General features: G+C 36.7%; 2 protein-coding genes across 2 annotated transcripts; one reads left to right on the top strand and one right to left on the bottom strand.

Moving 5' to 3' along the window:
- Positions 1-1,060: 1,060 nt before the first annotated feature.
- Positions 1,061-13,942, top strand: LOC132295855 (mediator of RNA polymerase II transcription subunit 33A). Its single transcript, XM_059794128.1, has 12 exons — positions 1,061-1,467; positions 2,051-2,161; positions 6,208-6,555; positions 6,916-7,235; positions 7,334-7,425; positions 8,009-8,369; positions 8,807-9,017; positions 9,667-9,781; positions 10,150-10,311; positions 10,995-11,655; positions 11,957-12,163; positions 12,540-13,942. Exons 1-12 carry the CDS (start codon positions 1,193-1,195, stop codon positions 13,661-13,663), a joined length of 3,987 nt encoding a protein of 1,328 aa, XP_059650111.1. The 5' UTR covers positions 1,061-1,192; the 3' UTR covers positions 13,664-13,942.
- A 709-nt stretch (positions 13,943-14,651) lies between these two features.
- On the bottom strand, positions 14,652-17,302 carry LOC132295864 (pentatricopeptide repeat-containing protein At5g19020, mitochondrial). The gene has a single exon (XM_059794132.1). It carries the CDS (start codon positions 17,078-17,080, stop codon positions 14,963-14,965), a length of 2,118 nt encoding a protein of 705 aa, XP_059650115.1. The 5' UTR covers positions 17,081-17,302; the 3' UTR covers positions 14,652-14,962.
- Between the last annotated feature and the right edge of the window lie 5,751 nt (positions 17,303-23,053).

The raw sequence follows: 23,053 nt of genomic DNA, 5'->3' as shown, positions 1-23,053 counted from the left end.
TAAAATTAATGGATTACTCTTAGATCAAAACTTTTGGGTCTATAATAATAAACTACTCATAACATGCAAAAATACAATTGCGTGGAAATTTCTGGAGATGGTTTATAAATAATAAATGAATTATTTTCATTATTTTTGAATTCTTCACTTCATATTTCATTTAAAAAAACCTCAAGAATAAAACATAAATCTCTATAGAATTAAGATGATTTCATTTTAAAAAATACATCAAATTATCTAATTGTATCCGTGAATTTGAAATAATGTATAATTTTTTTTTTCTTTTTATAAATAATACAATTTCATTTTAAAAAGTGCATCAAATTATTTTAATGTATCAAATTTATCTTGAATTTGAAATATATTTATATTTTTAATTCTTTTTATTAAATCCAAATTTTTGCACAATTGTTTGGAGAAATTAAGTTAAACAACATTCGTGATATATATATATATATATATATATATATATATATATATATATATATATATATATATATCATAGAATAGAATATAAAAGAGGGATTGAATTAGTTATTAAACTTTGTTGGAAATACATATAAAATGTAAAATTTTATTGTGTTATAAAATTTTTAGGGTAAATTTCACTTGCCTCCCTTGAGGTTTATTAATATCCCACATAGATCCCATCTACTTTTTATAATCCCATTTACCTCCTCTAAGGTTCTGATTTATGTAACAAATTCTCCTTCGCCGTTAGGTACCTGATGGAGACAAACGGAATTTGTTGATGTCAGCAATAAAAAATTGATAAAAGGTTAGTTTTGTCATTTTAATGTCTGAAATACTAACAAACATTTCACGATCAAAGTAGTAAAAAATATATTATCGTTATCCAGTTACAGGAGAGATAAGTAAGACTATAAAACGTAGAGAATCTATATGAGATATTGACAAATCTAGTAAGTGAAATTTATCCAAATTTTTATTAGACTTTTTTTTATCTATCCGCCATAAAAGTAGGATAAATTCGTAATTTTCTCAAATTTTATTTTATTTTATTTATCTATTTTCATAATACCCGTGCAAGTTCACAACTTGATTTGACTTTCACATTCCAGAGCAACATTGCAAAGAGAAAAGAATCATCAGCAATAACCAACCAAAACTTCCACTCTTCCCATTAACTCTATCCGCCAAATAGTTGTCTCTCTCCACATATGACCCATTAATGGCGGTGTCCTTCCAGAGCAGTCTATGGGACGGTGTGGTGGAGCTGACAAAGGCGGCCCAAGACAGGGGCAGTGAGCCTCTGTCGTGGGCAATTCAGCTTTCTTCGAATTTGAGCTCCGCTGGGGTATCTCTGCCATCAGTTGAGCTCGCAAACCTTTTGGTCTCCCACATTTGCTGGGACAACAACGTACCCATTGCGTGGAAATTTCTGGAGAAGGCGTTGATGGTCAAGATTGTGCCTCCTATGCTCATCCTCGCTCTGCTTTCCACCAGGTCTCTGTTTGTGTTTTTGTTTTTGAAATGTTCTTTTCATGGGGTTGTTTCTAATTTCTGTGATGTCTTTTGGTGATTTGATGTTTTGGGTTTTTTTTATCAGTGGTTGAGTGATTGGAGATCTTCCGTGAATTATTTTGAACAATCATCCACCCTTTGATTTGTGAATTATCACCGTTGATTATGTTCTAATTTAACTATTCGATTGTTTTCTCTGTGTGATTTGTGCAGTTTTTACTTTGGATGTTTATTTCTGTTAATGGCACAAAGTGGTAGTCATTTTCAGAATGCATATATGAGTACTTAATCATTCACACAAGATAATACACAAATGTGATTTTTTTAATGATCTATCTCTCTTTTGTGTAGGGTATAGACAGATCCATTTGGGTTTTGAATTGTTTTTAGTATTTAGTAGACATGATTTGTGAGGGCCTTACAATGCATTCTAAATTTTTTGGCATCCTAATCTATCAAATGTTTTACAAAATTTTCAAGAAGAAAATTGTTGTTCCTACTGGGTTACAGCCTCTTTTGGTGGACATTATTGTCTGACATTCATTTTTACCATTCTTTGCTATAGGGTTATTCCAAATCGACATTCTCGGCCGGCAGCATTTAGGCTTTATATGGAACTCCTCAAGAGACATGCTCTCAATATGAAATCTCATATAAATGGGCCGGATTATCAAAAGTAAGTCATGAGATTGAGTTTTATACATTACATGAGTTGCTTCTTAATGTCAATATACTTGAGCTTCTGTTCTTTTACATTCTTTATTTAGTTACTCGGCATAATCACTGCTGCTTGCTCCACTTATTAAAATCAGCAATTTAAGACCAAAGGAAGAAAGATATTTTATTTTGTAAACTATATTAATATCAAATGGCTGACAAGATTGAAGATGAGCGTTCGAGTATGAGAACAGCCACTTTGTGCAAAAAAAAAAAAAGAGGCCAAACCTCCTAGTACCTGGCTTTTGAATAAAGATATACCACTTATTGTATTCGTTTTGATACTGCTGTTTGAATTAGAGTGCTAGTGTTGTACAGCTGCACGATTAAATTTAGAAAAGAAAGTTGAGGAGGTGAACCTTAAGCTTTCATGTGTCATTCTGCTTGATTCAACTTGATACCACTCGACTCTGCTTGGGAGAATAGCTAGAGTACATGGAGAATTCATATGCTTAAGTAAAAGCATCTAGCTACCTACATGGTCTACATGTAATAAACTACTCGAAGACACTTCATTTTGCCCCACTCGGCCACCCCCTTTTGGGTATAAAATCCATGTTTTGATTGCTTAGTAGTGTGTAATCAATGCAATCCAAGAGTCCCAAAGGCTCCAAATCCACTCTAAATGTTGAATTTTATTAATATTTCATTATTTTACATAACAATCGCCATCTGATTGCTACCATGTGATCACTGATTCGATCACAATCCGGAAGGCTCCAAATCCACTCTAAGGTTGTAATCTTTTTCTCTTATGGTGAATTTGGTTTGTCTGGATTAAGTTCCATGGTTTTTCCTACTTAGAGTTTTCCAAGTAAAAATCTGGTGTCCATTGCTTTATGTTTTAATTGCTTATTATTACTGTCGATTGATTAGATTTTTAATATCTGCCATAATCCTAGTTTAAAGTTCTGTTAAATTGAAGTTGAAAAGTAAACTGGTAATTAGTTCTACAAGACTTATTCACCCCCTGTAGGTCTAGATCAGTGGAGCTTGTGCATCTCTCTACTATAAGGCTTGGGTTCCGGTTCTATGAATTATCAACCCCAATAATATTTTTATCATCAAAAATTCAATTTGTCATTCCCAACACCTTTAGTCAGTCCCTAGGTTGAAACTCTACCTGAATTACACTAGAGTGCACTAAGTGTTTTTGGTCATTTTAGGTCCAGTAGATTTTTCACTTTTTTGACATTATTTTTATAGATTTTTATATATAATTTCACCTTAAAATTTCATAATGCATCCCTCATAAAAGCCTTAGCTCATGTCCTTGGTCATTATTTTGTCGCAATTTCAGTAGTAGTCTCCGGTTTAAACAAATTGGTCACTTTTGGCACTTTTAGGACTTATTTCATGTTTTTAGTAGTAATTCATTAGACCTCAATTTCCCACGATATGGACCATACTAAAACAAAACTGAAACTACTTCTGATAGACATACCAGAAACTAGTGGTGAACAATGGAGCACTTGACCCATCCCTTTCAGTCACTCGCATTAGGACATTCCAATCGCTTCTCATACTACTGCCTCGCCCGACTGGTAAGGCTTTCATTCTGTGTAAGGCTCTCATCTATTGAGGGCTTCATCATATTTAGGTTACCTACTTCATGTAGAATTCTTACTCAAGTAGGATTCTAATCCACATTCGGTCTTAATTTATTGGAATTATAGTTCATTGAAAGCCATTGTTCATTTTGCAGTCTAAGGCATTTAGAATTCTGGTCATATTATCTCACTTCTCATACACAATAAATTCATGGGATTGAGACATTTTTCGCAATAGTCCTATGACATACTCACAAAGATAGCACCTAGCAATCTTAGGTCTTTCCATGTCATTATGCCGTTGAAATCTATATTTTGTCATTACTTCACCCGAGTCAACTCTTAAGTCAATAGTCACATGCATTATGATTAAAGGGCATGAGGTTAGAACTTTCCCATAGGTCTAGTCTCACTTTCAAAAGGCTAAAACAATATAGAATCTTACAAGGTTTACTTACACTTTGAACACACATCCACGGTTAGGAAATCATGCAAAACAATTGGCAAATGTGCACAAGTATGGATGAATTGGGTGCTAAACATCTTCCCAATAATATGTTCCATTAGTCCATATGGGCTATTTCATTTTACTCACTTTTGTCTCAATTAAGCACGCCTTGGGTGACCTAGTGCCCAAATTCCTTAACTATTATTTCATTTTGTCACATTAGAAGTCATACCACCAACCAATTTCATAGGCACTTTTCCACGACGGTGCCATAGAGAGAAAGTGGGCGTGGCACTGTTCCTTTCATACATCTCTTTAACTCTCTTGGGATTCATAGATAATAATATTCTAGAATTTCAAATCTAAGATTTTTTATAGCTTTAAGTGTAATATCAAGTGTAGATTCCAACTCCACTCAATCTAACCAAAGATGTTTTTCTAGCCATTCTATATACATTAGTTTTATTTGGAGTATTTTAATTTTATTTGGATTATTTCTTGGACTTGCATTACGTGGTCGTAAACTTGTTGGTATTGTAGTTGTACTGTTGCTCTGGGCAACACCTAGGTCCCTAGCTGGTTTATTTATTTGCTTACCTAGCTGTCAATTGCTATATGTTTGTTTAATTTGGATAATTTGAAACTAACATTATCCATATGTAGAATGTAGACTTGTGAATATTGTATGCACATACCATTGGCAACATCCATTTCACTGTTTCACGAAGTTGTGCTTTATAGTAGTTTTATCGATTGCTAGGTGGGTGATGATGGGATGCTGGGAGGGGAAGGTTGGAGAGACACCTAACATTTGATGTTATTTTTCACAAAGTGGTTACTCTCGTACTAGAATTTGTTTGTGTGCTTGTTACTCTTAATTTTTTTACCATTGCACCAATCAATGACCCCTAGAATAGTGAAGCATGCAAGTACAATATTTTATATCATATATAATATTTTGGTTCATGATTGGTTTTCATCATGCATGCACACTATTCGCATTGCCGGTGTTTTCTCCACCATATGTTTTATACTGTGCCAATCATTGAGAAAGTATTCCAAATTTAATAGGGCTATTTTGCGAGTAAACAACTCTGATTAACTTCATTTACGACCAAATTATTGGAAAAGTAATAGAAAGTAGCTGCCAAATGAAAGTTTGCGATGAACCATAAGATTTAATGAAGAGAATACTGTACTTAAATGGAGAGAATGATATCTGTTAAGGGCCATACATGTTCCCTGACTCAGCTAATAGTTATATCTGCATCAAGTATCTAGAACACTTGTTTAATGATCTTCTCTTATTGCACTCGTATAGTAGTTCATTAACTTTTTTTCCCCAAACAATGCAAATTATACACATCAAGCTGCATTGAGTCTCGTAATTTTTTAGTTGAAATACATATAATAGGCGTCAACCATATATTTGTGCTGTGTTCGGTACAGGTTTAGTGATTGTTCGACTTCAACTCACAAAGCTGACATCAGAACAAATTTACATCAATTATATAGCACATTTGACTACTCTGTTTATTTTCACTTGTTGCATTCCCATCTCAGTTTAATTACTTCATTCCAAAAATTGCAAGCTCTGCACATTGAAGCTCCACCGCATCTTGTTCTTTTTTTATTTTCACAAACATCGTGTCAACAATATACTTGTGTGCGTTCAGTACAAGTGTGTTTATCGACTTTGACTGACAAAGTCTTAAATTCTAACAATGTGGGGATAGCCAAATCCTAGCACTTCGAGAAAGTCTGAGCAGCGATGTTAATAAGAAAAAAAATTAAAAAAAATTGAGACAGGGTTGTTCTTTAGTAAACTATGCTATTTTGTTTTCTATTGTGCCTGTTTGCTTGAGAATAATGTTGACCTGGTCATGATATATTTGATTTATGATGGAATTTTGTAGATCTTTCCCTTTTTGATTTGAGAAGCATAAAATAAACATACTAAGGGAGAGTGTTCTCGTATGTTATTTCTAATTTGTCTTCTTCATGCAGGGTCATGAATTCAATAGACAATGTTCTTCATCTATCTCAGATATTTGGTGTGCGAGCAAGTGAACCTGGCATTCTTGCAGTTGAATTTATTTTTTCAATTGTTTGGCAGTTGCTTGACGCATCATTAGATGATGAAGGGTTGCTGGAACTAACCCCAGAAAGGAAATCTAGATGGGAAACTCATCCTCAAGATATGGAACTAGACGGTCATGATAGTTATGATGAGAAGAGGATTGAGCATCGAGAAAGATTACAGAATATAAATACTGTGGTGGCCATAGAGTTAGTGGGGCAATTTCTGCAAAATAAAGTAACTTCCAGGATTCTTTACTTGGCACGCCGAAACATGTCAGAACTTCATTCTTTTAACAATTGCTTTTCAAACATCATGCATTCTTCTGTCAAGATTGAATTTGCTTAAATATTTTAGTATCAAGTATTAACCATGCATTAGATCATTGTCTAACCTTAAAATGCAATTGTGTTTTACTGTGTCTCCATTGAATGGAATTTGATAAAATCTAAATTCATGCTCAACAAAGTTAACTGTTGGGGGATGACTACATGAATCCAGCTTTGAAATTCCACTTCGTTTAGGTCAAGGATTTCTTTCAGATTATCGTCAATAATCGTTTACTTATCTCTATCTGTTTCTTAGCCTACAAACTGAATGAAAAATTTACTTATTACATGCTTGCCACTTGTCAGGCCCACGCATTGGGGATTATTCGTCCAGCAAATACAGCTGCTTGTAGAGAATTCATCAGCATTAAGAAATTCAAAAGTTATGACTCCAGAGGCTCTTTTACAGTTGATATCAGATACTCACAAAGTTTTGTCTCAAAAATGTAAAACAAGTTCACTGCAGGAGTTTAATGCGGTTATGGCTTCTGGGTCTCCGGCTCATTCTGCTCGTCTTTGTCATGGTGCTAGTTGTTCTGCTCTTTGGCTTCCTCTTGATCTTTTTTTAGAAGATGCAATGGATGGGTCACAAGTTACTGAAACAAGTGCAATTGAAATTATTACTGGTAAGATTAGTTTTAGCCTCGGTTCTTTACTTTTATAAACTTGTAAATTTAGTCAAACCATTGTCTAATACAAAAACTTGATGGTTTTATCCATACAGGTTTGATGAAGGCCCTTCAAGCAATTAATAGCACCACCTGGCATGAGACCTTTTTAGGGCTTTGGATGGCAGCTCTACGTCTTGTTCAAAGGGTTGGAATTTATCACTACTGAACAAATTTCTTTGCAAAACTTATAGATATGATTCATTCTTGGAAAATCCAAGCTGATGCTCCTTGCACTGTCATTGTGTCTTTCCAATCTGCAGATCAGACTTAGAACATTTCAAGTATTTTGGTGTATCACACACACACACACACACACATCATATATTACATTAACTAAAGATAGAGTTGTAATAAAAATAATCTATTTAAATTCTTGTTTCATACCATAAAGTGCAAGATCGAATATCTGGTATGATATTTAGAAGTAATATCTTTCTTGATAATACTAAGAAATAGGAATAGGGGAATGAATCAGGCATCACATCTATGACAATCTAGGCAGCTAGAAAGATCCATGCTTTGACTTGTAAGTTGTCTTACTGGCTGGGTTTCATTCAAAGCCCATCTGAGTGATTCTTAGTAATCTCTCTTGATTTGGACTGGAGGTTGGATTCACTGTATGGAATGTGGGGAGTGTCATTTCAAGGTTTTAGTGGACAACACATTTCTTCCTGTCTATATAAGTCTTACTTTTTTTTTTTTTTTTTTTTTTTTTCATTAACCTTTAGGAAAGGGATCCAATTGAGGGTCCTGTGCCTCGCCTTGATACTCGCTTGTGCATGTTATTGTCTATCACAACTCTTGTGATTGCTGATCTTATTGAGGAAGAGGAAGATGCCCCAATTGATGGGGGAGAATGCTTCTCCACCAATCACTGGAAGGAAAAACAGGTTCCTGGGAAGCGTCGTATGGATTTGGTCTCTAGCTTACAGAGTTTGGGCGATTATCAGGGCTTGCTGACTCCACCTCAAGCAGTAGTTTCTGCGGCCAATCAGGCTGCTGCGAAAGCAATGATGCTTGTTTCAGGAATCAATGTTGGTAGTGCGTATTTTGAGTGCATCAGCATGAAAGACATGCCAATCAACTGCTGTAAGTAGCATCTCTTTCTCATGAGCCATTAAATATTTCCATTTAATTTCAATTGTTAGGAAAACAAAGAAAAAAATCAACCTACCATGGGATTAAAGGATTAAACATTTGTATTATTGACTGTGTAGTGGTTTAGTGAAAAAAATTTATGCCATCGATAACCTATTCCGGTCACACCTAGCCTGATATTCCGGATACTGTACACGGTGATGACCCATATGTTATCGATGCTGTGATTTAAAAGCATGTATGAGGCTAAGAATATGCGCAAACTGTTTATATGAGCTACAACATATATAAAAAATAATCTATAAAGCTCAAGTTGATTTTATTGAATTGAACATCATCTTTTTTATCTTAAAATTAAAAAATAAGTTCCCTTTTTGGTTATATTCATGTGGTTTCTAGTCTTAATCAGTCTTAATCCATGTTTGCAGCTGGAAACATGCGACATTTGATAGTCGAGGCTTGTATTGCCAGAAATTTACTTGACACATCAGCATATTATTGGCCAGGCTACGTGAATGGACGCATCAACCAAATACCTCATAGTGTGCCCGCTCAAATGCCTGATTGGTCATCATTTATGAAGGGGGCCCCACTTACTCCACTAATGATAAATGCTTTAGTCTCAGCACCTGCTTCAAGGTATACTAATGCACATGCTCACATAGTTTATGTGGTCAATGAGTCCATGTAATGCTATACTTGTTCTGAACTAAGTTTCTCTCATCAAGTCATTCATACTGAGGGTTTATCTTCAATCTGATTTTAAATCTTCAGTTATTATACAATGACTTGGCAAGTTTATAATGCCATGCCATGGTTTCTTTGCAAACTCAGTTTTTGAATTTTGATAGTTGATGCCGTGGGGTTGGTGGATGGGATTGTTCGACCAGGCCAAATTTTTTATAACAGAAGCATAATTGAGCTCCAGCAAATAAAATTGTAACTCTTATGTTCATGGATCGTCTGTTCTACAAAGTAGTAGTGATGGAGGCTGGATATTCCAATCTGCAATATTTATTAATATAAGCAATCTATTACACTAACTTTAGGAATTATCCTTCCACGTGTAATGCCATGAATATTCTGTTAATGGATGGTGGTTCCAATGTACAAAAATATAGAGGTGATACAATGTGAATAGTTGTTGGATTCATTCTATATTCCTTCATTGTGGCCTGGTCTTCAGTTATAACTTCTTTTTCCTGAAGCCAGGTATATCAGATGCTATTTTTTATAGATTTAGCCAAGGCTATAGCAACTGAATTTAAGCTCATGGATTTGATGGAAGCTTAGCAGAGCTCAAGAAAGTATTTGAACTTGCAGTCGAAGGATCAGAAGATGAGAAGATAGCTGCTGCTACCATTCTTTGTGGGGCCTCTCTAATTTGTGGTTGGAATATACAGGTAATGAGGTAGCAGTTATTACATTTTAAAATATTGAATTTTATCAAAGGTACAATGGTAAGGTTGTTCCATTGTGACCTGGAGGTCAGGGGTTCGAAATGGGAAATAGCTTCCCAGCCTGTGGAGGTAAGGCTGTGTACTTTTGACCCTCCCCAAACCCCACAATAGCGGGAGTTTCGTGCACTGGGTTAGCCCCTTTTTATTAGTAATACCAAACTGCATAGAGCAATGCTTTGGTCACACTTGCATTTGCAAGTGTATGTATACTTATATATATATATACAGTACATCATTGAGAGTCTGTATCACTTGGTTTCCTAGCAGAATCACCCAACTGTCCTGAATATGTTAGGTCCTGACGCTTGCAGGAGCACACTGTTTATTTTATTACTAGACTATTGTCTCCGCCGGTTCCTGCAGATTATTCTGGGAGTGACAGCCATTTGATACGTTATGCTCCAATGCTGAATGTTCTCCTTGTTGGAATAGCACCTGTTGACTGTGTTCAGATTTTCTCTCTACATGGCTTGGTATGTTCTGCTTCTACTCAGCCAGACATCTTCCTTGTACAGATAGAAGAGGGTATTTTCATTGATTTGACCAGATTTACGCGACTATAACCACACATACCTCGATGGTATAATATGTAATTAAACCAATGATTGCACGTTTATAAAGATATGTTTCAAGTTCAGCTCTTTAAGTTAAAAGTGATTCAAGGGTGAGGGTTTTCCAAAAATGATGTGGTTGAGGATGCAAGACATGATAGGCTATAATATCACAAAGAGATATGGCCCTAGATAAAGTAGAATGACGAAAAAGATTTCTTATAGCTGACCCCAAATGGTAGGGATGATGCTTTGTTTTGTTGAGAACAGAGCGCAGTTGTAAAGTGGAAAAAGTAGGGTCCAGAAGTAAAAAAATCAAGAGCCAAAAAGAGGTTTTTGTACATTTAGTTATCTAATAAGTAATATACTATGATTATTTGAACGTTATATATCCAGTCAAGAGTTGACGGTTGAGTTTGCTGTGTGTGTTTATTGTTTGTTTTGTGGCTCAAACTGAGTTCTTGTGAGAAGAAAGGGGGACTTAAATTCCTTTCAAATAATAAGCAGCGGGAATTGGAAGGAGGGGAGGGGGAGTGCGTGGGGGATTACTAGGACATTCATGCCAAGTATGAATAATTTGTTTGCTTTTCTATCATCTTTGGCAGGTTCCGCAACTTGCAGGTTCATTAATGCCTATCTGTGAGGTATTTGGTTCATGTGTGCCCAATGTTTCGTGGACTCTTACCACAGGGGAAGAGATCTCTGCCCATGCTGTGTTCTCGAATGCTTTCGCACTTCTTCTAAAGCTGTGGAGGTTTAATCATCCACCTCTTGAACATCGAGTAGGAGACGTACCCCCAGTCGGATCCATATTCACTCCTGAATACCTGCTATTAGTACGAAACTCCCACCTAGTATCTTCCGGAAATGTCCACAAGGATCGAAATAAAGCGAGACTCTCAGCTGTTGTAAATTCATCATCTCCAGAACCCATTTTTGTGGATTCGTTTCCAAAATTGAAAGTATGGTATCGGCAACATCAAGCTTGTATAGCTTCAACCCTTTCTGGTCTTGTTCATGGGACCCCCGTTCATCAGACTGTGGATGGGCTTCTTAACATGATGTTCAGAAGGATTAGTAGAGGAACCCAGTCTTTGACTTCTGTGACATCTGGAAGTAGTACTTCGTCCGGAGCTGGAAATGAAGATACCTGTTTAAGACCTACATTACCAGCATGGGATGTCCTCGAAGCTGTTCCTTTTGTTGTTGATGCCGCTCTAACAGCCTGTGCTCATGGCAGGCTGTCTCCTCGTGAACTGTGTACAGGTCTGTCTGGTGTGTGCGCCCAATTTTTGGATGTTGATGTGGTCTTTGTTCTTTATTACATCATGTCAAAACTCCATACTGTAGTTCTTGTTCTGAAAAGTGCCCTTCATATAGCAGCACTTTATTCAATAGGGAATATCTGATTTCCTCAAAAACTATAACATATTTAAATGGGGAAGTCAGGATGACCAAGAAATTTCTTAGTGTGAGTTGCTGCAGCACCCAATTTTTATTTGTATTTGTAGTAGATCTGGATCAAAGTTACACTGGTATGACTTCATCTTCTCTAAATATATTTCAGGGCTTAAAGATTTAGCTGATTATCTTCCTGCATCTTTGGCAACCATTGTAATTTACTTCTCAGCTGAAGTAACTCGGGGCGTTTGGAAACCAGTATTTATGAACGGCACAGATTGGCCAAGCCCTGCTGCAAATCTCTCCAATGTTGAGGAACAGATCAAGAAAATCTTAGCTGCCACTGGTGTTGATGTCCCAAGCCTTGTTGCAGGTCTTCCTTTTTAACAATATATGCATATTTTTTATGATGCACCATAGTTCAGTACCATAGCATTATAAGAGTGTGTGTGTGTGTGTGTGTGTGTGTGGGTGGGTGGGTTGGGGGGGGGGGGGGGGGGGGGGGGGGGGTGTGGGGGGTGTGGGGGTTGTTGGGGGAAGGGTTTGGTTGGTTTGGTTGGGTGGGAATTTAAGCCACCTTTGCAAGAAACTTTGAACTATAACTAAGGGGGAAAAAGAAAAAAAAAAAAAAATCTATGAGTATAGTCATTGTGTGGAAACTTTAGCAAGTTAAAGGGACACATTTTTCTGTTTTCGTAATTAAGAACTAGTTCTTCAATATAATGATTGAAAAAGGGTCTTTCTTGCAGGGGGAAGTTTTCCAGCTACCCTTCCACTGCCCTTGGCTGCATTTGTGAGTCTCACCATAACCTATAAACTTGATAAAGCCTCACAACGATTTCTCAATCTCGCTGGGCCAGCATTGGAGACCCTTGCGGCAGGTTGCCCATGGCCATGCATGCCGATTGTGGCTTCTTTATGGACCCAAAAGGCAAAGCGCTGGAGCGATTTCCTTGTCTTCTCTGCCTCAAGGACTGTCTTCCTCCACAACAATGATGCAGTGGTGCAACTTCTCAAAAGCTGCTTCACTGCAACACTTGGTTTAAATGCCAGCCCTATCTCAAGCAATGGAGGTGTTGGAGCACTTCTTGGCCATGGATTTGGATCCCATTTCTGTGGTGGGATTTCTCCCGTTGCACCAGGAATTTTATATCTCCGAGTTTACCGGTCCATAAGAGAGATCATGTTCTTAAAGGAAGAGATAGTTTCTCTCTTGATGCATTCTGTGAGGGACATAGTATGTAGTGGGCTTTCTGAAGAGAGTTTGGAGAAGCTCCAGAAAGCAAAAATTGGAATGAGATATGGGCAGGTTTCACTTGCTAAAGCAATGACTAGGGTGAAACTTGCTGCTTCACTTGGAGCTTCTTTAGTATGGTTATCTGGTGGCTTGGGGCTAGTTCAGTCGTTGATTAAGGAAAACTTACCTTCTTGGTTTATATCTGTTCACAGGTCTGAGCAAGATGACGGTTCAGGAGGTCTGGTTGCAATGCTTGGGGGATATGCACTCGCTTACTTTGCCGTGCTGTGTGGAGCTTTTGCATGGGGCGTGGATTCATCATCACCATCATCATCATCAAAGCGGTGTCCAAAGATCCTTCGGAGCCACATGGAATTCCTAGCAAGTGCTCTTGATGGGAAGATATCACTAGGTTGTGATCAGGCCACTTGGCATGCCTATGTGTCGGGGTTTGTGAGCCTAATGGTAGGTTGCGCACCAAGTTGGGTATTGGAGGTGGATGTGGAGGTGTTGAAGAGACTGAGCAGAGGGCTGAGGCAATGGAATGAGGAGGAACTTGCTCATGCTTTATTAGGGGCCGGTGGGGTTGGCACGATGGGTGAAGCTGCAGAAATGATCCTTCAATATGAATTATAGTCTCTCTCAGCATCCAAAATTTTGTAGGTTGATAATTTTATTTTTAGAACTATACTTAGTTTTCATGCAGGATAAGTTGTTGTGAAGAATGTAGGGTACTAAAATATATATTTTTAGTTGAAAATTTCAGTTGGGGAATGGAAAGTTCTATTCAAATGGGTTCAGTTAATGTAACTTAGGCTCTACTATAATAACGAACTTTGTAATTTGGTACTGTAATTGCTCTTAACCAGGTTGTGTACCAACTTTGTTTTATAGTAATTTGAATTTTCCGAAGCACATTCCAAGTTTAACAAGAACACTAATAGAATGGATGTGCAGATAAACTTGATTGGTCTTTTAAGGTTTCATTTGGATAAACAGGAGGGAAGCTACAAGAGAAGAAAAGAAAGCAAAGATAGTAATAACCTCAATTTATGTTGACATAAATTACGAAGGAAAAGAAAGAAAATGATAACATTCTTATTTGAAAAAAGAAAAAAAGAAATTTTTGTTTGGATAAATTACGAAGGAAAAGAAAATAAATAATAACATTCTTATTTGGAAAAAGAAAAACAAGGAGGCAAAAAAAAAAAACAAAAAAAAAAAAAAAAAACTATCTTAACAATTTACCATCATGTCCTAATGTTAAGGAGGACTTAAATGTTTTTCTAAAGTTTATTCTTTAAAATGTTAAATATATTTTTGGTATTAGGAAAGATTCACTTAAGTTGCTAGCTGTTCTCGGATAAATTTGGAGGGATAAGCTATTCCTTTTACAAATTAAACAATGAAAACTATTGTCTCTCCCTTTCGTTTCTTTTTCCAATTCCATGAATCCAAACGAAGCCTAAGTTCCTCCGGCCAACAACTTACCAGGCTTTTGCAGGTACTTGAACCGTTTTAGATCCATATACTGCAACGTGTTGCTATCAAACTCCGTGGCCTGACCCGGATGCTGAATTGACTACACTTGGATGAAAAAATATCAACTTTGCACAGCAAAAAGTACCAGGAGTTGCTGAAATTTCATGTTGGATTAAAATAAATGTCAACATATTCGGTAATTTTGCTAAAAATTTTAAAGCATTGATACAATGCACATATCAAAACACAAGTTTGTATTGTGTTGGGAGGGAGAGATAGAAGACAGATCTGTTTGCTACTGCTTTCAGAGTCAAATATGCATCCTCAGACTTGTCAGTCTGCATGGTGACACTGGATCCATTTAACAAAAATCATTTTTCCGAAAAGAACAGTCATTCGTGTGCCCAAGTTGAGGTGAAGTTCTTGACAATGTACTAGAACCTCGTTACAACATCACACGACACCACTGTACCCGGGGCACTTCATCACTCTCTGGCTTTGCATTGCCCGTCTTACCAAAAATGCATCGTCCCACCTCCCTGCATCTGCATAAATGTTGGATAGAAGAACTCTACCTCCCCCATGAGATGCTTCCACCCTTGCCAAGCTCTCGGCTGCCCTTTCCCCTATTTCCAAGTTCCCATGCGTTCTACATGCCGCCAACAATGTGCCCCATATCACAACATCTGCTCTCATAGGCATGCTATTTATTAGCTCCTCTGCTTCTTCTAATCTCCCGGCTCTGCCCAAAAGATCCACCATACAACCATAATGCTTGATATTTGGATCTACGCCATACACACTCTTCATGCTCTTAAAATGTCCCTCTCCTGCTTTCACCAATCCAGCATGGCAGCACGCACTCAAGACTCCGATAAATGTAATCGAATTGAGTTCAATTTTACGGCTCTGCAAGTCACAGAATATTTTAAGAGACAACTCTGCGTCCCCATGCATGGCCAGCCCACAAATAATCGCATTCCATGGCGAGACAGAGGAGGTCTTGTTTCGGATCTGATGGAAGACTTCCAAGGCAGTTTTGATGCTCCCACATTTGGCATACATGTCAATGATTGCTGCGCTTAAATTGTCATTAGGAGGGATAGAGTTGTGGAATATGTATTCATGGGCACGCCTTCCCTCTTCCAATGTACCCGAAGTAGCAATTGCAGAAAGGACACTTACCATTGTAATTTCATTTGGTTTGATACCACTTGCAACCATTTCATGAAAGAGTACTACAGCCATATTAGGCTGCTCACTCTGTGAGTAACCAGATATCATTGAACTCCATGAAAAAACATCTCTTTCAGGCATCTCATTAAATAATTGTCTTGCATGGTCAATCATTCCATTTCTTATGAATCCGGCAATGAGGGCATTCCAAGATGACAGATGGTCCTTGCTGCCTAGCTCAAATTGCAAACGAGCAAGGTTGACTTGGCGGCAAGCGGCATAAAAATGGATAATTGTTGCTTGCATGAAGTCATAACAATTGAGGCCTGTCTTTATGATTGTACTGTGAATTTGCTGGCCCTCACTGAAGGCTGTTGATTGTCCACAAGCGGACAGTATATCCACAATCAGAACATCATTGGGACTCAATCCGGTGCATAGCATTGCCCGATACATGTTTAAAGCTTCACTCAACCTTCCTACTTGCACAAAGCCGTCGATCATAGTACCCCATGAAATCACATCTCTTACGGGAATCCTCTCAAACAAATCTCTAGCCAAATCAATAAGTCCGGCTTTTGAATACCCATTTAACATTACATTCCAGGAAACTGTATTCTTTTCAGGCATCTCATCAAATAAAATTCTGGCCTCCAGGACACTTGAACAAACACAATACATGCGAACCAAATTAGTTGCAACAAGAATAAGCATTTCAAGCCCAATTTTATACACCAACGCGTGAAGCAATCGACAGTTCCAAATGCCACCTAAATGCGAGTACGCTGAGATTACGCTTGACATAGTCACCGCATTCGGAGTCACACCTGCGAACCACATATCCTTAAAAACCTCAATTGCTTCATGCCAACAACCATTTTGGGCCAAACCCATTATCATAGTAGTATACGAAACGCACCCTTTCAGGGGCATTTCATCAAACAGTCTACGTGCATGGTCCAACCGGCGACATTTCACATACCCAGCAATCATAATATTATAAGACACAGAATCTAACACAGACGAGGAGTCAAGCATCGATTCAGCATCGTCCATGAACCCACATTTCGCATAGATGTTAATCAAACTATTCTGGATGAAAATGTTCGAGTCACGGCCGGATTTAAAGACAAAACTGTGGATTTGCTGGCCTTGAGAGATAGCCAAAAGGGATGAACAAGACTTCAATGCCGAGACGAGTGCAAGCTCTTGATCGAGTGGTGTTTTATCCTTTCCAGTATTGAAGAACGCACGAAGGTGGTCTTCTGGGCGTGGAGGAACTTGTGGAGGAGTTTTGGTTGCTGCAGTGGAGACCCATTTCAGATTTTGGGGTGAGACTGGAGGGAAAGGGATTGAAAGGCGAAGGAATGAGTTGGGTCTGAGAGCAATGTTCATGAGACGCGATCATGAGCACCTTTTACAAGGATTCGACTCTGTTGGTGGCACTGTTGCTTATCATGTAAACAAATTGTTCGTGGAGGAAATATATACATATATATTATGTCACTGATTAAATTTAGGTGGTGTATGGCTGGGCTTCCTATAGCCGTAGACCGGGCTTTTAAGCCCAGAAAACCCGTTTCATAATAATTGTAATCGTTTGGTAAAAAATTAAAAACTAATATTTGCCTTGGACCATATAACATGGAGGTTCGTTCTTATATGTTATGTGGCCAATTAAAAATTGACATCAGTATAAAATTGATAAAAATTTAAAAATGAATTATTAATAGATTACTGGGTCTTTTTGCGGGTTATCAAACAAAATACAGCTGAGAGTTGAGTGGGTATTCGATACGCCGATACACCGGGCTAATCAGAGCCGTGCATGTACATATCACACACGGCTCTAATTAACTTAGCACATGATGCACTAAATATCTACTCCTGAGAGTAAGCACACGATCGTTTTTTTCTCTCTACGACTCTACATCATCGCGAACAACCTCCCTCACTTGCGCAAAACTCCATTGTTGGCCCACCTCTTACTTTCCGAAACTCTAATATTTGTAATGCTACCAACCCCCTCCACCTCCGTAGCCTGCATTTGCATTCTTCAATCCTAAGAGATTTATCAATCTAGCCAGAAATTCATTTAAGTGGGGGCACATTGTATTGTACACTAAATACATATTTATATAATATTATATAGGGTAATTTACACGAACCTCCCTTATAGTTTACCATAATTATAGGGACCTCCCTTTTGGTTTGGGAATTTACTCGGACCTCCCTTAAAAATGAAACTGATCTACACAAACTTCCCTTTTGTTAGAGTCAATGTCAATCAATGACAGAATGCACTGATGCCATGTACTAAATTAAGTAAAATGCCCATTTTACCCTCCATCTAACTCTGTACACTTTCTGTATTATTTAATATATGTCTTGTACCATCGGTAATGTAATAGATGATGGAAACTCCCCGGACCAAAAAAAGACAGCGACCAGAGAATGCTCCTAACAACGAGCTCCAGCGAAGGCAGTGATATAATCGGCGGGCAAGCTTTTGATTAGCGAGCAAATATCAAAAATTCCGACAGTGAAGACACGGTGGCTGTGACGAGGACAGCAACCAGAGAGAAGTTTGGGTCCCTTCAATTCTCAGCGATTCAGGCAAAAGGAACGGTGACTGCGAACGATTGGGTTTCTGGGTATGAATTTTGCGATTAGGTTTGGCTATTGTGATTTGTTGTTGCAGAAATTTCCAGCCATTGACTTCTGTAAATTACTGACGTCGGCTTCCATGTTTTGGGTTTTGTGTCCTCTATTCTTCACCTGGTGCTTACTCATACTTTTATAGTAATTTCTTAGCTCTTTTAACCTCAATTTCGATATCCAAGTCATACTTTTGCATTTCTTTAATTACCTACATTGTAGTTGTTAGTTGTACGCAACGGAATATTTTAGAAAGTTCTGATTATTTTGAAAACAGATCTTGTGTTTTTCTAACTTTCTTTATTTTAGTAATTAAACAATTAATCACATGCAGATAAAATAAAGCAAAGTAAAAGTTAGAAATGACACCAGGATTTTAGTGAGTAAACCTCATTTGATAAAATACGTCAACTGTTTGTGTGGAACAAAACCTCATGGACTGTGTAATCTAAAGTAAACCGATCCACTATACTTGAAACAAAGTACATTGAACTTTGACTCTGGCTTACACCCTATCGTTCTACCAAACACCAATTGCTGACAATTCTCAAACTTTGCGACTCCCCGTTCAACAGCAACTTAACCTCAGGCTTATACTTGATATTTGTAGAAGAGTAACACATAGATTAGACAACACTCCTCGAATACTCCAACCTTTTCAAAATGTGATCGTTTTTATTTCTGTTCTTCAATCGTATGAATTCTATATAGAAGTAGATCTGCTTTTGTCTGATCGATGTAGATGTAACTGTGTGATCACGATCAGGATTTGAACACCACAACTCTAAACTCACTATGTGTTTATGTGTATGTGTTCTAGAAAGATAAACAGAAAATTCTCTAAGAATTTCTGAAACAAAAATCTTCCTAAGGCTTTTAAGAATAATAACTTGATAGTGCAAAAGTCGGGAATAAACCTATGTGTATGACAAGGTTTATATAGAGGTTTGCAAAGTCCTATTCCTTCTGAAAATAAAGGAAATTTCGTGCAAAGGACTTAAGGAATCAAAAAGAACAAAGAAACTGAAATCTTGATACTATCAGGACTTCTGGAACCGGTTCCCAAATCTTGGTATCGGTTCCTAAAGGACAAAATGGAATTTCTCGAATTTCAACTTCTTGAACCGGTTCCCAAATTCAGGTACCGGTTCACTTAAAATCCAATTTGAACTTGGATTTTCTGTTTTTGGAAACTCTGGAAATATACTTTATAGGTATTTGTGTCCTAAGTGGGAAACAATCTCCTAATGTGTTGTTCTTTCCTTTTCGATAAACAACAGTACTTTTCTCTTCTAAACAACCTTCCAATTCCGCAGTCGATATCGAATCTGATATGGTAACTAAAATTACAACTCGGACTAGGACTTATTTTGTTACCGAAATATGTCAATTACAAAAATATATTTCACACTAGTTTCTTCAATTCCTGAAATTTGGAAGTGTTTTGATTATGTCTTGCTAAGTAATAATTTTGCATTTCTTGAATTACCCAATTTGTACTTTTTTTTTTTTTTTTTTTTTTTTTTTTTTTTTCAATTTTTATACTACAAAGTGTTATGATCTTAAATGGGCATGTCTTGGCAATGCTTTTTTTGGATACCCAGATTGCAAGTTTTGATTTTTTTTTTTGGTTCTTGATTGTGATTTTTTTTTATAATTGAGATCGAATGAGGATTGAGAAGATAGATGTTGATGAAAAGCTTGGTTATTGAGAATTACCCAATTTGTACTTTTTTTTTTTTTTTTTTTTTTCAATTTTTATACTACAAAGTGTTATGATCTTAAAGGGCATGTCTTGGCAATGCTTTTTTTGGATACCCAGATTGCAAGTTTTGATTTTTTTTTTTGGTTCTTGATTGTGATTTTTTTTTATAATTGAGATCGAATGAGGATTGAGAAGATAGATGTTGATGAAAAGCTTGGTTATTGAGAATTGCAAAAGGAGACGAATAGCAAGTCAGAAGTTGGTTATAAATTTGTGCTGTTGATTTATAATTTTGGATTTAAAAGTTGGTGATTGATTGAAATGACTAACAGCAATTTTATTTCCCATTTGATGATTGGATTGCTTAATGTGATTGGATCTACATTTGTGTTGCTGATTTATAATTTTGGATATATATATATATATATATATATATGTGGGTTAAAAAGTTATGAAGTATGAGGTTTTTAATGTAAGAATGAATTGAGGCTGTCAAGTTATGCTGTTTGTTTGATGGATTCATGCAGTTGCTAACCTGTTTCTATGACACATCCATGCTTATGGCTGTACCTAATCAGTCTATCTATGCCAGAAGCAGGTATCATTCCAGTACTCACTCTCAAAAGAAATTGTTGAATATTTATCTAATCAGAAAAAACTCACGCCAACGGTGGGCACTCACGATTGTGGACGGCGTTTTACGGCGCCTCATTCGGCCGAAAAATCATGGACACCATGCACTGCTAACTTCTCCGATCCACCTTTCTTCTTCGGTTAGGATCTCGATCCGCCATCACACTCGCAACTCTGCTTCTGCTGCTGCGGCTGTGGCTTCGATCAGCTTCTCCTCCGGCATTTTCTCAGCATCGTCAACTCTCATATCATCTCTCTCTCTCTCTCTCTCTCTATATATATATAGGGTATTTCAGTCATTTACCATAGAAATTTAAGGACATTTCAGTAAATTAGTTAGATTCGTAGTGTATTTGACTGCCAGTCACACATAAAGGAAGTCCGTGTAAGATATTTTAAAATTTAAGAGAAATTCGAATAAATTCTCAAATCCGAAAGAAGATCTCTGTAATTAGGATAAATTATAAGAAAAGTTTGTATAAATTACCCTAATATATATTCATATAAATAAGTTTTTATAGAGGGTATATATAGATAGAGAGACACGAGTGGACATATAACCAAATTATTGAGCATAAACAATCCAACGGAAAAAAATATTTCTCTATGTGTCCACGTGGTTCCTCTGAGGGGGAATGTCTGTGATTGTGGTGTATAAGTAGTCATATCCTGCATTACAGATCAGGTACTTCCCCATTAATGTACTTCCAAAACTCTGCCAAAAAAGCAACAAACAAAGACTGCCACCAGCTTGGATATTTCCTTCTCTCTCTCTTTTGAGTTCAATAAAACATAATATTCCAATGGTTGAAGCTAGTTGTGCCTTTGTGAAGACTCTTATCCTACTTTTCATGCTCTACCAAGTGTATATTATCCAAATGTCATGGGACCTTTGCAATGTTGGGTCTATATGTCTATTTTGATCCTTGTTGGCATTGACTAAGCCTCCAAGCAGGATTTGGAATTAGCTGGATATCAGTATTTCATGATCCCACAGGTCTGATTTATGTGCCCATTAAAGATCTTATCCTTAATTTGATCTTCTGCTTTAGGATAAGGTATGATTTCTTGCCTGCCATTCTTTAACATGACATTGGGACATGGTTAAACGCGTGGAATGGGACCATTGATTGAAATCTTATGACTTGGGAGCACATTATGTTAAATTTTGATTCATTAAATCAAGGAAAGCTTACCAATGTGACCCCCATAGAAATGGGATTTGATAGCTCACGGGAGCATGGATGGAGCCAAATATATAGGGCCCCGATCAATTTTCATTTATTTATATTACATATCTATATATGTATATTTTTAATTTTATTAACGCCCCTATTAAATTTTTAACAAAATCCCTTAAATTTATATATATCTATATATATATATATATACTGTTGATACATAATTCAGGCACGATCCGAATCAACACGGTCTTCTTATAATAACGAGACATTCCAACAATCAAGTTAGTACTTGATTATTACAAAAAGACCTTGTTGCGCTCGATTAACACAACTTTTTTGTACTCGAGTATCACATAATTAAAAGTGTTTTTTTTTTAATGCCCTTTTTCTTGAGTTGACCGAACTCTTTCTTATAGGAGATTATTTAGCAATTATGTTTGGCATTAAAATTCCTTTCATTATTGTTACGATTTCTAGACAGATTTCATGAGACGTTAATACCCTTATATCCGTGGATGATGATTATTGCCTGGACTCCCTCATCATTTCAGTTTCCTTATCATATATACATATATGTACAATAGAGTATATTAGTAATTGGGTTGCTTTTAATACGTTACCACAATAATATTTGAAGTGAAAGTATTCATTGAAAAAAGGTTGTGAGCGAAAAACACTCATATAGTATACATATAGAGTGTATAAGTCCCTTTTGTTTGTTCTAAAAAGTCACTAACATTCAATTTTAGAGTAAACAATGACCTAAATATTAAAAAGACTAAAGTGTCATCTATAACTGAATAAAAAAATAGGTAAAAAAAAAAAAAAAAACTAATTAAATGTGAAATGACTAATCTGTCCTCTTTTCTTTTCTTTTTTTTGAGTTTATTCTTCATCATCATTGCCGCTGGTAATGGAATAGCGGCGACAACTTGATATGTCTGACGTCGGTTCAATATGTGTGTGTGTGTGTATAAGGTAATATATATATAAGGGTATATTGGAAGAGATAAGGGCATTTTTGAAATTTTATATCTTAACAATGACTTCAAGCCATTCTTTGCCTAATTTTCTTACTTAAGGAGTTATGTACACAACATAAATGATAGAGGTGATATTTGTCCAAAATGTAAACCTTAGAGATGTTTTTCCCACTTTATCCTTGAAAAAATTATTCTAAATAGAAGA

The sequence above is a fragment of the Cornus florida genome, unplaced genomic scaffold, assembly GCF_030987335.1.
Source record: "Cornus florida cultivar Cherokee Brave unplaced genomic scaffold, ASM3098733v1 CherokeeBrave_3.0.0_Hap2_Chr01, whole genome shotgun sequence".
Taxonomy (NCBI): Eukaryota; Viridiplantae; Streptophyta; class Magnoliopsida; order Cornales; family Cornaceae; genus Cornus; species Cornus florida.
The sequence above is the reverse complement of the archived record's forward strand: the minus strand, read 5'-3'. Positions and strand labels throughout refer to the sequence as shown.